The sequence below is a fragment of the Hemiscyllium ocellatum genome, chromosome 45 (assembly GCF_020745735.1).
Source record: "Hemiscyllium ocellatum isolate sHemOce1 chromosome 45, sHemOce1.pat.X.cur, whole genome shotgun sequence".
Taxonomy (NCBI): Eukaryota; Metazoa; Chordata; class Chondrichthyes; order Orectolobiformes; family Hemiscylliidae; genus Hemiscyllium; species Hemiscyllium ocellatum.
In genome coordinates, this window is record NC_083445.1 from 32,061,825 (window position 1) to 32,077,669 (window position 15,845).

Genomic DNA, 15,845 nt, shown 5'->3' on the forward strand with positions numbered 1-15,845 from the left:
GCCACCTCGTGCTCCCGCGAGGAGGTTGAGCAGTTCATCAACCTCACCAACACATTCCACCCCGACCTTAAATTCACCCGGACCACCTCTGACACCTCACTCCCCTTCGGACCTCCCCATCTCCATCAACAGTGCCCGACTCAGCAGACATTTTCTACAAACTCACCGACTCCCACAGCTACCTGGATTACACCTTCTCCTACCCTACCTCCTGCGGAAATACTATCCCCTATTCCCAATTCCTCCGCCCAGGAGGACCAGTTCCACCACAGAACACACCAGATGGCCTCCTTCTTTAAAGGCCACAACTTCCCCTCCGATGTAGTTGAAAATGCACTCCAATGCATCTCATCCACGTCCCGCACCTCCGCCCTCAAACTCACTCCTCCAACTGTAACAAGGACAGAACACCCTGGTCCTCACCTTCCAACCCATCAACCTCAATATGCATCACATCATCCTCCGTCACCTACAACAGACCCCACCACCAGGGATATATTTCCCTCCCACTCCAATCCACTATCCATTCCCTCCGCCACTACCTGGTCAGGTCCGCACCCCCCAACCCACCCTCCCGTCCTGGCACCTTCCCCTGCCACCGCAGGAATTGCAAAACCTACGCCCACACCTTCACCCTCCCCTCCATCCAAGGCCCCAAAGCAGCCTTCCACATCCAAAGTTTTACTGTACATCCACCAATGTAATTTATTGTATTTGTTGCTCCTGATGCGGTCTCCTCTACACTGGGGAGACTGGACGCCTCCTCACAGAGCGCTTTGGGGAACATCTCCAGAATACCCGCACCAATCAACCTCACCGCTCCTTGTCCCAATATTTCAACTCCCCCTTCCACTCTACCGAGGACATACAGGTCCTGGGCTTCCTCCATCACCACTCCCTCACCACCCGACGCCTGGAGGAAGAACGCCTCATCTTCCGCCTCGGAACACTTCAACACCAGGGCATCAATGTAGACTTCAACAGTTTCCCCATTTCCCCACCCCCTCCCCCCAGTTCCAACCTTCCAGCTCAGCACCATCCTCATTACCTGTCCATCTTCCTTCCCACCTATCCACTCCATCCTCCTCTCTGACCTATCACCTTTATCCTACCTCCATCCACCTAATGCACTCTCAGCTACCTTCCCCCCAGCCCCACACACCCCCCTCCCATTTATCTCTTCCACCCCCGAGGTGCCCATCCTCAATCCTGATGAAGGGCTTCTGCCTGAAACGTCGATGTTCCTGCCCCTCGGATGCTGCCTGACCTGCTGTGCTTTTCCAGCACCACTCTAATCTTGCCTCTGTGGGATCTGCAGCGCACTCTCTCTCCAAGGTCAATGTACCTTTTAAGGGACAATACGCAGATCTGAATGCAGTACTGAAAATAGTTTAGAGTTGCATTCTTGTTGTAATGCAAATTTCAACTCCTTGCGCTCAAACCCTGAAACAAAGACTAATATTGTTTTAATTTTTAGTTACTTCTTGCACTCCAAGTAATTTTTGGTGATTTCTTTTGGCTGTTCCACAATTCCTACCTCATCATTGTGTGCAGTGTTTGATCCTTTTTCAGCTCCAAAGTGGATGACCTCTCCGTGTCACCCACACTGAACTCCATCTGCTCACACTGATTTTCCCACTTACTTAATCTGTCAATGTTAACTGAGCGCCCAGGTTGTTTTTAAAGTTAATACAGAATAGTCTAATTCACACATCCTTCATGAGCAAGACCTAGTATAATCGAAGGTCAGAATTAACAAGAGCACAAAGGGTAGTCTGTTCCCCAATCTGTTGTGGAGTGAGACACAACTGCCACTGCACCACCAGCCACAGGAAGGGATGGACACACTGCAGGATGAGTGCATCTGTTGGGTCAGTTAGACAATAAGACATAGGAGCAGAAATTAGGCCATTCGGCCCATCGAGTCTGCTCCACCATTCAAATCATGGCTGATAGGTTTCTCAACCCCAACCTCCTGCTTTCTCCCCGTAACCCTTGATCTCCAAGAACCTCAGTCTCAAATATCCTGAATGACCTGGCCTCTCTCCACAGCCCTCCGAGGCAATGAATTCCATACATTCACCACTCTCTAGCTGAAGAAGTTTCTACTTATCTCCATTCTAAAAAGGTCGTCCCTTTACTCCAGGGTATGCCCTCGGGTTCTAGTCTTTCTCTAACCAATGGAAACATCTTCCCAACATCGACTCTGTCCAGGTCAATTAGTATTCTGCATATTTCAATTATATCCCCCCACCCCCCACCCCATGTAGTTTCAATTATATCATTCGAAATCAAATTAATTCTCCATTCTATGATAAGACATTTGGACACTAGCAAAACATCTCCATAACTCAGCAGTGTTGTTTTAGAAACTGCATTTATACAGTAAACAAAGAGTTAGATAGAGCAGAGGGGAACTCCAGAGCTTGGGCCTAAGGCAGCTGAATTTGTAGGGATTAACTCCAGCTCTAGCATCTCTCAAGGGGTGGTATCTTTCTTTACTCTGGGTCTTCTGTCCATTGGACAATGTCTTCATCCCACAGTTGGGATGCAGAGATAGACCAGAGTGAGGTCGCTGAACATTGGCCAGAATTTAAAATTTGAAGCACTCTTGGAACAAGTCAACTGAAGCCCAAGAATCAAAATAAAACTGTATAGATCTGGATATGAGCACAGCATTAGATCAGTTCAGGTTTATGGAATATGAAAAGGTAGGACACTGACCAGAAGATATTTGGAATAATCTAGAATGGCGTTAACAAATCTTCAGCAAGGGAAAGAGGAGAACATTTGAAGAGAAACAATCAGGTGCTGAGTTGGAATTAAGTTTCATCTCCCACCTTCATCACATTGAAGAGCACCTCCTGGCCAAGACTGTCCTGTCCTTTAAAGAAGTCGTGCTCTGGGTAAGTCCGTGCAATGTCTCTCCGGATTAACTTCTCACAGGGAGAGGTCATCTTCAGCAGTTCGGAATACTGATTTTTCACTGGCATATCAGTCGCGTTGCACAGCAATTGCCAGACAATTCCCCGGAAATGATGGGGAATTCCTTTTCGTATAAGCTCCTGAAAAGAAACAAGATCTTTTTTCATCCTCATATTCAAATTTTTCTTCTGCTATCTGAAAAGGCTAACTTGTGCTGGGCTAGTAGTTCATGTGCTGTAAAAGCCCTGTTGCTCCTGGTCAAGGTAACTAGGTCATTCAGATACCAAGAAAAATCGGCAAAACCACCACATTGAGCATCACAGAATGATAGAATAAAAACATCTGAACTAGGAGTAGAGGTGGGTGATTGAGCCTGAACCTGCTCTGCTCCAAGATATGATTATGGCTGATCTCCACTTTCCTACCTGCTCCCTATAACCCATCATCCCACTGCTAATTAAAAATCTGTCTACCACCTCCTTAAACTTATTCAATGTTTTATGACATTGCACAATGTGGAATAGTTAATTCCACTGATTCACAATGCTTTGAGAAAGCAATTTCTCATCTATGTTTGCAATTTGCTACCACTTATCCTAAAACTAGAACCTCTGTTCTGGATTGGTCTGTAAGAGGAACTGTCAATTCCCTTTAACATCCTATATCCCTCAATTAGATCACCTCTCATTCATCTCAACTCCAGAGAGTAAAGGCATCAATCTCTCTCTCTCTCTCTGTAAGACCAATACTGTTTGGGTAAACTGCAGGAACGGGTAATGTGTACCAGGAAGATGATGAGTAAAAGCTGTGACCTGACTAATGCACATTGGTAAATAGATGCCAATTACTACTGTACTGCAGGTAGTGTGCTAAAGCTGACAGAGTCCGGATTCCCAGCTTTATATGAAAATCTTACAAAGAAATAAGTCCCTTCTCTGATGCTCATCCTACATGGTTATTCACAAATTCAGAATTCCTCTCACAAACAAAAGGTGAAGGCAAACCCATTATCTGCACTGGAACACAGCTGTCAGATTCCTAGATATTCTGTTTAAAAGGGAGTTCTTTTTTCTCTTTCTTGTTAACTTGCTACATTGATTGTTAAGTGAAGCAATTTCCCCATACTTTACCCCAACCCTACTCGCTGCCAAAGCCAATCAGATTTTCTTCCCATCGGGACATTGGCGAACCAAATGGGTTTCGTAACAATTGACAAGGTGTGTTCTGGGATCAATGGGATTATACTTTAACTGTGTGTTAAAACGCTTGGATCCTTTTTACATCAATTGATAGCTTGGTTTAATCTATTTTCATTTTGCTTAATAATAATGGTATTTTATTAAAGCAACAGCTATAACATTTTGTGCTTCTGTTTCAATGAGGGAGCACTTCGTTAAAACTAAACCAAATCAAAACGTGATCTATCAAGCTAGGTTTCAATCTGGAATCCGACTTGACACCTAATAACATCAGCTGGGATCAGAACACCATCTGTATCTACTTCATGCAGTGTCCTGAAATAGACTGACATTTGTAATTTTGTGAACAGTCATACCCGATTTGGAAGTTATGTTGGGATGGAATCAATAGGAGGAAGTTTTCAAAATCATTGGCAGGTTCTTCCGGATGACAGAAAAACCCAAATGTGCGAAGCCATAAACATGAACCATAATTACCTAGAATCTAATGGAAGCTAATTAGCTTGATAGGACTGAAAGGAAATGACCGATTATAAGTGCTATTATGCAGGAGTGAGAGTTGCAGTTAAAATCAGATCAGCCATGATTTTCCCGAAGGGTAGAGCAGGATTGAAGGGCTTCATGGCCTAGTTTTGTTCATTGTTTGTATGCTCATGTGTATTCAGGGAATAGATGTGTTAGTGGCTAGATCAGCATTTCTCGCCCACCCAGTTTGCCTTCAAGGTACATGCAGTGAGCTGCTCTGCTTGAAGGGCTGAAGACCATACACTGCAAATGCACCCACAGTGCTATTAGGGAGGGAGCTCCAGGATTTGGACCCAGCAATTGTGAAAGAATAACAAATATCCAAGTCATGATAGCGTGTGGCTTGCAGCAGGTAGTGTTCCCTTGTTCTTGTAGGTGATGGAGGTTGAGAATTTCTAAGGTGTTTGTTGGACTGCATCTTGCAAATGGCACACACTGCTGTCACTCGACATCAGTGACTGAGGGAGTGAATGTTGAACGTGGACCAATCAATCAGGGCTTGCAATATCTTGGATAATACCAAGCTTTGAACATCAAGCAAGGCCTGTTGTTTTAGCTGACTGGCCATGCAATGTCAGCCTCCCTGTGTAACTCACCCTCAGCAGTTTCTCTTTCTTTTTCCGCACGTCTTCCCACTCATTGATGAGGCGGCCCCACAGGATCCAGGTGTCCTCCTCCAAGTGGCTCAAGTTGCTCGAAGCTGACGAGCTCGATACGAGGGAGCCACTGCTGTTCCGCCGCGATCCATTCACTGATCGTAATGACTTACTGTCAGCCTCCAGCAACCTAGAGGAAGTTAGTTAGAGAGACATTTGCAGTAGGAATCCGGACTTCTGATGGGATGAGAGCGCTTGGTAAAATATAGACAACGTGTCAATGATTACCTCACTACAGAACCAGGCACAGCAGTCTCAACGGTTCCTCCCTTCAATAAGAATGTTGTAACTCTCTAACAGCAATTAAGGAAACCACAATAACGTGAGATATAAATATTGACACCTACTGATATACCCACTCAAACATACCACAGACAAAATCTTTGCATGGCTTCAGTCAACCCATTTCAACCTTCATGGCTCACCACTATGATGCACTGCATTATATTGTTAGACCCAAGGGTTTTGGGGTGGCTGTATACACGACCCACACAGCTGCATAGCCACTGACATCGCATCAAAGCAGAAGGGCACCATCACTGTCTCCTAATCTCCTGAATTAATTTGGAACATGGCCTTCACAGGTTCTTTTTAAAAACCCTTTCCCACTCCAATACCTTGTCCTGCCTGCTCCCACCGCTCACCACGTCCAAGGACGAAGGAGCAAGGCACTGAATGGGAGGGAGACAGTGGCTGCAGTGCGAGAGCAGAGACAAAGTGTGGGGGCAGGGTGTGAAATGGCACAAGAACAGTGAGATTTTCTTAAATGCCAGTGGCACTGGCTCCAGGGCCACTTCCATCAACTTACTGATGCTTATTCCCCAAAAGTAGCACACTTTGGAAGGAGAAACAAGACAACAATACAAACTAACCGTAAAGGCTTCCTGTGACACCGTGGTGTTTCTCCCACTGTGTCAGGGTGTCTGGGCTCAAGAAAAAGATTAGGGGCAGGGAGAAAGGAGGAAACTGTAGACCAATCACTTTAACATTTGTTAATGGGAAACTGTTGGAATTAATTACAGGCTACCCCCAAGAAGAGAATGGGCTCCATCCTGAAGTCTGTTTGTAAGTCCATTTGCTCCTATGTAGGATCTTTAAAACTGTATTAGCCCAAGGGCATCCACTGTGTGATCGCATTCATAAACACACGGTTTTCAGCCATGACTGAATGGTGGAACAGAAACGATGGGCTGAGTGGCCTAACTTCTGCTCTAAGATCTTATTGTGTACATTTATAAATCAAACCTTCATAAACTGGGGACCCCTTGTATGAGGAGAACAGTAACAAGACAGTTAAAAGACAACCCATCGGAATCAGTATAGTTTTATGAAGAGTAAATCAGATTTGACTAATTTGCGAGAGCTCTTCAAAGACCTAACAAACAAAGTGGATAATGTGGATCCTGGAGATATAGTATATCTAGTCTTTGTTAAGGTGTTTAACAAAAAGGTTAATATATAAGCTACGATCACGTGGGGTTGGGATAACATGTTAGGTTGGACAGAGGATTGGCTAACCTACACTAGGCAGAGCCCTTGGGATAAATGGGTAAACTGTAACTAGAGGGGTACCAGAAAGTTCAGTCTTCAGGCCTGACTATTTACAAACTATATTAATGACTTGGAAGCGGTACAGAATGTACGGAAACCAAATAGGTCAGAAAGTAAATTACAATAAAAAGAAGAAATTTACAAATGGATATGGTTAGGTTAGTCAAATAGGTCAAAATTTGAGAGATAGAGTTTAATATGGATAAGTGTGAGGTGACACATCTTGGGCAGAAGAACAGAATGGTAAATTATCTAAATGGAGTTAAATTTTAAGAGTCAATGTTTTGTACTGAGTGTTCACTTGTCAATTGGAAAACAGTAAGCAACATGGACAGATGGTCATTCACACACAGGATCATCTCGGGTCATGACACAGATAGGTTCTTTTCATTGTGACATTTATATAGAACATCTCAGAAACACACAAGACCATACCTAGAACTAAGTAGCAGCGGTATAAAGTCAACTCCTCAAACCCACTCTGCTATTCAATGAGATTGTGGTAACCTTCCAAATGAACACTTTTCTGCACTATCCCCGTACCACTTAAAGGTTTGCCATATGTGAAAACCAACAATCTCACTCTTGAACATACTCAGCGACAAAGCCTCCACAGCTCTGGGTGTAGTGAATTAACCAGTGTGGATGAAGAAATGCTTCTTCAGTTTCAAAACACTGACCCATGGCCTTTCCACATCTACTCCGTCGTTCCCTTTAAGGATTTAAGATTCTATTAAAATTATCTTATTCTTCTAACCTCCTCAGAATACAGGCCCTGGCTGCCTCAACTCTCCTGAGAGCACTGTCCCACCCTCCCAGCAATCAGTTTGGTGAGGTCTGCACTAACGACTCTATGAAAAGTACATCTTTCCCACAACAAGGGGCACGCGATGCTTCAGATTCTGTCTCACCAGTCTTTAATACAACTGAAGCATGGCAGCTGTGTTCCTGCACTCAGGAACTGCATCCCCAGGGCCTAGGGGTGAGCGCAGGCAAGAGTTTTTAGACATGCCAAATTTCCTTAGCCTCCTGAGGTCTTAGAGGCATTGTTGTGTTTCTTGACCAGTGCATCAACGTGGGTGATCATCACTGCTAGGAACTGGACGCTCCACTGATGTACATAGAGGCACAGCCTCCACCTTGCTTCCTGAAGTCAATGATCAGTACTTTATTTTGCCGACATTAAAGGGGAGATTGTTTTGTTGTCTTTACATTGTGCCACCAAACACTCGCTCTCATCGATACTGGTCTCATATTGTTTGAGATTTAGCCAACAATGATGTCGCCAGCAAACTTGTACGTGGAGTCAGGACGGAATTCAGCCAGGGTCATGTGTACAGGGTATATAGTAAAGGATGCAACTGTGTGGAGCATTCCCATGGAGGAGCTGCTGTTGCCTATTCTCATTAATCACTGCCCATAGCTCAGGAAGTTGAAGATGCAGTTGCATAGGTTGGAGCAGAGAGCTAGGGCACTGAGCTTGGAGATTAATTTGGTTGGAAGGAGAGTGTTGAAGGAGGATCTGTAGTTAACAGTTAGGTATCCTTGTTATGCGGATGTTCCAGGGATGGGCGGTGGGCCATGGAGATGGTGGCGGTCATGGACCTGTTGTGACAGTAGGCAAAATGAAAGGGATCAAGGCAGGTTGGGAAGCTGCACTGATATGGGCCACGACCAAGCTCTCTTAGCACTTTGTAATAATGGAGGTCAGAGTCACTGGGCAGTAATTGTTAAGGCAAGCTGCAGAATGAAGGTGGTTTTGTTGAAGCAGGTGGGGACTTCAGATTGTAGTTTTGAGAAGTTAAGATGTCAGTATATACCCTCGCCAGCTGGTACATGCAGATATGAATGCAAGGCCACGATGCCCATCCAGGCCAGTCACTTTCTGGGGTTCACTCACAAAAAGCCTGAGCTGACTGAGGAACGGGTGCATCAAACGCTGTGGGGCGGATGACACTTTCATTGACCTTCAGTTCCAAATGACCATAAAATGTATTTAGCATATTAGGGAGGGATGCATTTGTGTCCGTTATTCTGCTCTGCTTCACTCTGTAGCCTGCTACACAGAGTAGGCTCTGCCACAAACAGCAGGTATCCATGGGGCCGGTTTGAATCTCGAGTTTAGAGCAGTATTGCCTTTTGGCATCGCTAATGGCCTTACAGAGGTGGTACCTGGGTCTCCTGTTCATTGCTAATGGCCTTACAGAGGTGGTACCTGGGTCTCCTGTTCATCGCTAATGGCCTTACAGAGGTGGTACCTGGGTCTCCTGTTCAGGTCAGAGTTGTCTGTTGGACCGATGGGTCTGTTTACGTGCTTTATGACTATCACTCAATATAACTACATCAATTGTCCATCGTCAGTTATGATAAAGATTGGAATAAAATCTGGTAACCTTACTAGTATGGCCTAGAAGGTGCTGAACTCATGAGACAGTCAGTTCACTGACCTTCGTGCCCACATTCCACAGAAGAATAAAGACATTTGATTATGTTTGGTTAGATACAGATACTTTAAAAACAAAAGCAACTCATTCAAAACCTGTCCCACTATCCGTCTACAGAGGTGTTCTGGTGCTGTAAAATGCTCAGTTGAGTACAGGAACGGATTTCATGAGCACAGAGCAACAGGTAAAAACATTTGCTCATTTTGTTAATACGGTGTTTTGGACTTCATCAACGGGGGGATCGAGTTTAAGAGCCGCAAGGTTTTGCTGCAGCTCTACAAGTCCCTGGTAAGGCCACACTTGGAATATTGCGACCATTTCTGGTCACCCTACTATAGGAAAGATACAGAGGCTTTGGAGAGGGTGCAAAGTAGGTTTACCAGGATGCTGCCTGGACTGGAGCGCTTGCGTTATGAAGGTTGAATAAGCTCGGACTTTTCTCTCTGGAGAGGAGGGAGAGAGTTGTGAATGTATGGAATGTGTTGCCAGCTGTGGTGGTGGAAGCAAAATCACTGGGGACATTTAAGCGCCTGCTGGACATGCCCATGGATAGCAGTGAGTTGAGGGGTACATTAGAAAAGTACAGCACAGGTTTAATCCTAGGTTCTAAATGGGAGGATGTCACTGCATATCTCACTGACTATCAGTTCTCCATCCATCTCCCAAAAATACCACCTTCTATACTGCCTCTAATCAAAATATTTGTTAATATTAACCAATCATGCATACATTTCACCAGTGCAACCACACCTCGATCTCTTCCTTCGTGTTTCTCACCTATATTTTCTGTGCTTGAACAGAAAAATGCTGGAGTGCCTGACCAATAGTCTAATCACACTGGTCATTTCTTTGATTGTCATGCAAGCTATTGACATGAACTAGTTCTCCTGCAAAGTAGCAATTATTTTCCATTAAACAATGGAAGACATTCACATTTTATTTTTGCTTTCTATCTTAAAGTCCCTGATGTTTTATTATTGGAAAGTGACTTTGAATGTTTCAAATTGATGAAAAGCAATTCATGATCCTTTGTGAACCTTAACATGAATGGCACACAGTGACGTGATAGCAGAGGCCATGACTGCATGTCGTGGGGCAACCCACCTTTATTGGCATGGTCAGCTTCCAGGAAGCCTGCCAAAAATTATAAACAGGGAAGATACTTCACATAATATCCTGCACCAAAGCAAATAGTATTGACCACAAGAGCAAGCAAAGCAGCTAGCATGGCCAGGAAACGAACCCCCCAAACACAGGCCTCCATAAAGTGATCAGACCACCCTTTATTCCATGCTTTCCAGTCAGCAGCTTGACTAAAGTGAAGACTCAAGCAACATACTTGACCAAGTATTTGGCAGAGTTTGAGTTCAGGTTAAATGACAGTATTAAACGAGCTCATACGACAGTATCATCATGTTGCGTCCTGCTGCTGCTGCTGATCCACACCTGTTTTGCTCCTCCAACTTTGCTAGAAGTTCCAGCTCATCTGGACTGAGGTTATCGGAGGAAGAGGAGTCAGGACTGACGGCAGGACTCGCCATGGGAACAAGGCTTTGCAGCGTTAGGGTCTTCATCCATCAGAAGATAACGCACTGATTGGCAGCAAAATCTATACGATCGAGGAGAGAAGGAGATACCTCAACATGAGCATAGTTAACCTGCAGTTTTACAAGGGTTTGCACCAAATCAAAGCAGATGTAAATCATCCCAAAATTACTTTAATTAATAGGCTTCTTGAAAAGACAAGGCAAATACATAACATTGGCATGTGTTGCACAGTGTTATCCTCAGAATAACATTCACTAAATTTGATGTTGCAAAACACAGCCAACCTGTGTAAGGCAAGGTCTCTCAAGCAGCACTGAGTTCACAGGCAGACTGGATTGTTGTATCGATTGAAGTTTAACTTTTGCGACTCGGTTCCTCAACTTTTTCTTGAGTACTGAACACGAGGGATCCCAGATATCAACAACATCATCATCAAATGATCCAATTCCCATGGACTCCCCAACCTACACCATGCAAAGTCAACTAGCTTAACGCTTGGAATAAAGTTTTCTTGGAATAAAGAGCTGAGTATTTTTTCAGCACCTATCATTCACAAAACTGACAGCCTCTGTTTTCAGGTAACATTAATGCTGCTCAGTCTAAGTGTATAAAATGCCAGGCATTATTCATTAACTGCTACACTGATGCTTAAATGAGATATTTTTGTCGCTTCCAGTTTAAGCTCTTTCTCTGAGCAGGTCAGAGGCTAGAACTTCAGCAGGGAACAACTCATCTCCTGACAGTTGATCATCCAGAGGCACAAGTCAAGAGTGTGATAGAAAAATTGCCCATTTGCCGTACGAGTGCAGCACCAAATCAAGGAACTTGACATCATTCAGAACAAAGCAGCCACGTCTTCAGCTGCTGTCCACCAAAGCACAGCAACAGCAGTGCACACCATCTACAAGAAACAGTACAGCAACTCACCAGGACAGCTCAAGACGTTTATCACCTCAAAGGGCAAGGATAACACATGCATAGGAATACCCCTCAGATCAGAAGATATAGGAGAAGTCGGCCATTCAGCCCATCGAATCTGCTCTGTCATTCAAGGAGATCATGGCTGATCTGGTATTCCTCAACTCAACTTTTCCTGCCATACTCTCGATTCCCCTAAGCATTAAAAATCTGCACCTTCACCTTGTACTCACTGAACCCAGCCTCTGCAGTCCTCTACGGTAAGGAATTCCACAGATTCAGTAAATGCAGGGGGAAAAACAAATCCTCCTAATCCGATTTAAATGGGTAATTCCTTACTCGGAAATTACACACAGTTTCCTCTTGTGGATGAGCCTCGGACCAATCTCATCAATTTCCCCCTATCAATTCTGAATGTTTCAATAAAGTTGTCTCTGGTCCTTCTAAACTCCAATGAGTCCAGGCCCAACCTACTCATCTCTCCTCACAGGAAAAATCACTCAAAACTTGTCACCAACTGAGGGAAATTCCTCTGGGCTGCCTCCATTGTCAATATACCTTTGCTCAGATAAGCAGATGAATTGTGTTCGCAAATTCCCCAACAAACCAAACACCATTCCTGAAACTACTGATCTTTTACTGTCACCAAGTCAAAATCCTGAACTTTAACAACAATGTGTCCTTATCCCAAGGACAGCAGCAGGACAAGAGGTTTCTCATCACTAACTTCCCCAGAGTAATTAGGGACGGGACAGGACGGGCAATAAATACTTGGCTAGCCACATGGAATAACTGTGATAATCAAAATCCCAACAGCACGGAGAGGGGCCATTCAGCCCATCAAGTCTGCACTGACCCAGATCCAGCTCCACCCCCCACCCTACTCCCATAACCCCACATTTACCATAGCTAACCCACATAACTTGCACATTCCTGGACACTACAGGGCAATTTAGTGTAGCCAATCCACCTAACGTGTACATCTTTGGACTATGATAAGAAACTGGATCACCCGAGGGAAACCCATGCAGACACAGGGAGAACATGCCAACTCCACAACATCACCCAAGACTCATTAAAACTGAGTCCCTGGTGCCGAGGCCACAGTGCTAACCCCTGAATTACTGTGTTCCTCTCAGGAGAAGGTGAGGACTGCAGATGCTGGAGATCAGAGCTGAAAATGGGTTGCTGGAAAAGCGCAGCAGGTCAGGCAGCATCCAAGGAGCAGGAGAATTGACGTTTCGTGCATAAGCCCTTCTTCAGGAATGATAATTTCTCATTTACACTTAACTCCATTCACCTGGAAAGCTGCGTACACAAAACAAGCAGCCAATGTGGAACAAACACAGCACATTTATAAAATGGGCTTGAATGAGTATGTTATGCATCTCATGTTAAACTGACAAAAAGGTAGCAACTTAAAAGACCATGACAGCAAACTGTGGACTTACAGCAGGGACACCCAAGGAGCTTGTAACTACACAGTTCACCACACCATTAAAAAAGGGGCTTAGCGAAAGGGAACCAGTAATACCCATTTCCTAACATGGGAATGGCTTTGTTAATCAATGCTTATACAAAATAGTTGCAGTCCATAGTAGAAATGAAACTTGGCAAAAAAAACTAGGAACTATGGAGCAGCAAGGGGATCTTGGTGTTTGTGAACAGAAATCACAACGTTACAGCATGGTTTGTGTTGACCCTACATTACATTACTACAAAGAATTGACACGAAGATTCAACCGATAATAATGGGTCAAATTTTGAAACAGTTAGGATAATAGGTTTAATCCAATCAAGGGGCAGTAGAGTCGACATTTCGGGCATGAGCCCTTCTTCAGGAAACAGATTCCTGAAGAAGGGGTCATGCCCGAAACGTCGATTCTCCTGCTCCTTGGATGCTGCCTGACCTGCTGTGCTTTTCCAGCAACACATTTTCAGCTCTGATCTCCAGCATCTGCAGTCCTCACTTTCTCCTGAATCCAATCGATCAGTGAGTGGAGGAGTAAACGACTCCCTTTGGGGAGTCAGTGCAGTACCAGAGGGCATAATATTAAATCACATATCAAGAATGAAATGGGAGTGTGGAGGTGGAAAAGAGATGGAGGAGAGAGAGAAGGGATGAAGGAAAATCCAATCAGCAAATTGGTTAAGATGGTTTCCCTCCACAGATGCTGCCAGATCGGAGTTTCTCTCGAGTGACCGGCTGTGTGGAGTTTGCACATTCTCCCTGTGTCTGCTTGTGTTTCTGCCGGGTGCTCTTGCTTCCTCCCACCATCCATACATGTGCAGGTTAGGTGGATTGGCCATCCTTGAATGCCCTGTAGTGTCAAGGGATGTACAGGTTTGGTAAAAATGCCTTGCGGGATTATGGGATGTGAGGTGGGTCGCTCTTTCGAGGGTCAGTGCAGAGTTGATTGGCTGAAAGGCCTCTTTCCACACTCGCGATTCTATTATACAATGAAACCAAATGCGTGGGAAGGAGACATAACCAAGAGACTTTCTGACGACTGCATATTATTCCCAAGACAGTGTTTCAAACAAATTAAATATTCACACTTCAATATTTCACCAGCTAGCTCAGAAAGCAATATAGTTTGTACATTGAAAGCAAGGCCACAGAGGTGACTGCATTACTCACTGGGACATGTTGTATCACAGTGACTGCACAAGACATGGGGCTGAGTTCAACAGAGCAGAGTTTGAGGTGCATGTTCGGTTAATAACACCAACCCACGTCCCACTTTTTTTCTGGTGCTTTATATTAAATGTTCTCTGGCAGTACATCAGATTAATGACAGTGTGAAGCCTGGAACAGTGTGTCCTTTCAGCTGTTTTGGAAGAATGCGATGCGTGATCCACAGTGCAGAGCAACTAGGAAACTGGTTCAAGCTCAAAGCCAGCTCCAGGATTCAGGGCGATGGAACATAAAGATGCACATTTATAGGATACCATTCACAAACACCAGACATCACAAAGCACATGGCAGATAAGGAAGTACAGTCCCTCTTCTAATGTGGGAAAGATGAAAGTCGATGAGCTGAGTGAGTGTCTTTAACTTCAAGACTGCATTTGACAAGATGTGGCATCGCGGTGGTCAAAGAAACCTGGAGTCAATAGTGATGGTAACATAGCAGGTATAGTCAGTAAGTTTGCAGATGGCACCAAAATTGGAGATATAGTGGACAGCGAAGAAGATTCCCTCAGAGTACAATGGGATCTTGATCAGATGGGCCAATGGCCCAAGGAGTGACAGATGGAGTTTAATTTAGATAAACATAAGGTGCTGCATTTTGGAAAGGCAAATCAGAGCAGGACTTAATGGTAAGGTCCTGGAGAGTGTTGCTGAACAAAGAGACCTTGGAGTGTAGGTTCATAGCTCCTTGAAAGTGGAGTCGCAGGTAGATAGGGTAGTGGTGGTGCTTGGTATGCTTTCCTTTATTGGTCAGAGTATTGAGTACAGGAGTTGGGAGGTTATGGTTTGGCTGTACAGGACATTGGTTAAGCCACTTTTGGAATAGTGTGTGCAATTCTGGTCTCCTTCCTATCGGTAGAATGTTGCAAAACTTGAAAGGGTTAAGACAAGATTTACAAGGATAAAAACAAATTACTGCAGATGCTGGAATCTGAAACCAAAAGAGAAAGTGCCGGAAAATCTCAGCAGGTCTGGCAGCATCTGTAAGGAGAGAAAAGAGCTGACGTTTCAAGTCTAACTGACCCTTTGTCAAAGCTAAAACAAAGTGAGAAATAGGCTGAGAGAAGGTGAGTCATGGCTCCAGAAGCAAAGGTAACAATAAAGAGGTGATAATGACAGTGCACAGAGAGATTATAGGGAGATTAGGAGCTGTGAGTGACCAAGGCTGAAGCCAGTGCAGTGTGACAATATACGGGGGGGGGGGGTGGTGAAGCAGAGGCAAAATGGAAAACAGGGGAGAAGGGGAGCAAAGGGGGACGAGGAGAGAAAATGGTGATGAGAGAGTGGGGAGCGAGAGAAAGTGAGACAATCAAGAAATAACAGGTACAGAACAGTGGAAAAAAAATTAAGATGATAAATAAAATAAATGAAATAAAATTACAGA

General features: G+C 44.5%; 1 protein-coding gene across 12 annotated transcripts in view; it reads right to left on the bottom strand.

Annotated features, from left to right (window-relative positions):
- The window catches only part of LOC132836039 (EVI5-like protein), a 313,206-nt gene that overhangs the window by 186,633 nt on the left and 110,728 nt on the right, over positions 1 to 15,845 (bottom strand). For all 12 annotated transcript variants that reach the window (XM_060855265.1, XM_060855263.1, XM_060855261.1 and 9 more), the window contains 3 exons: positions 10,747 to 10,909; positions 5,246 to 5,435; positions 2,841 to 3,065 (listed from right to left, as the gene is read on the bottom strand). In XM_060855265.1, the coding sequence (XP_060711248.1) occupies positions 2,841 to 3,065; positions 5,246 to 5,435; positions 10,747 to 10,874 (543 nt within the window). In that variant the 5' untranslated portion in view covers positions 10,875 to 10,909. The remainder of the gene's footprint in view (positions 1 to 2,840; positions 3,066 to 5,245; positions 5,436 to 10,746; positions 10,910 to 15,845) is intronic.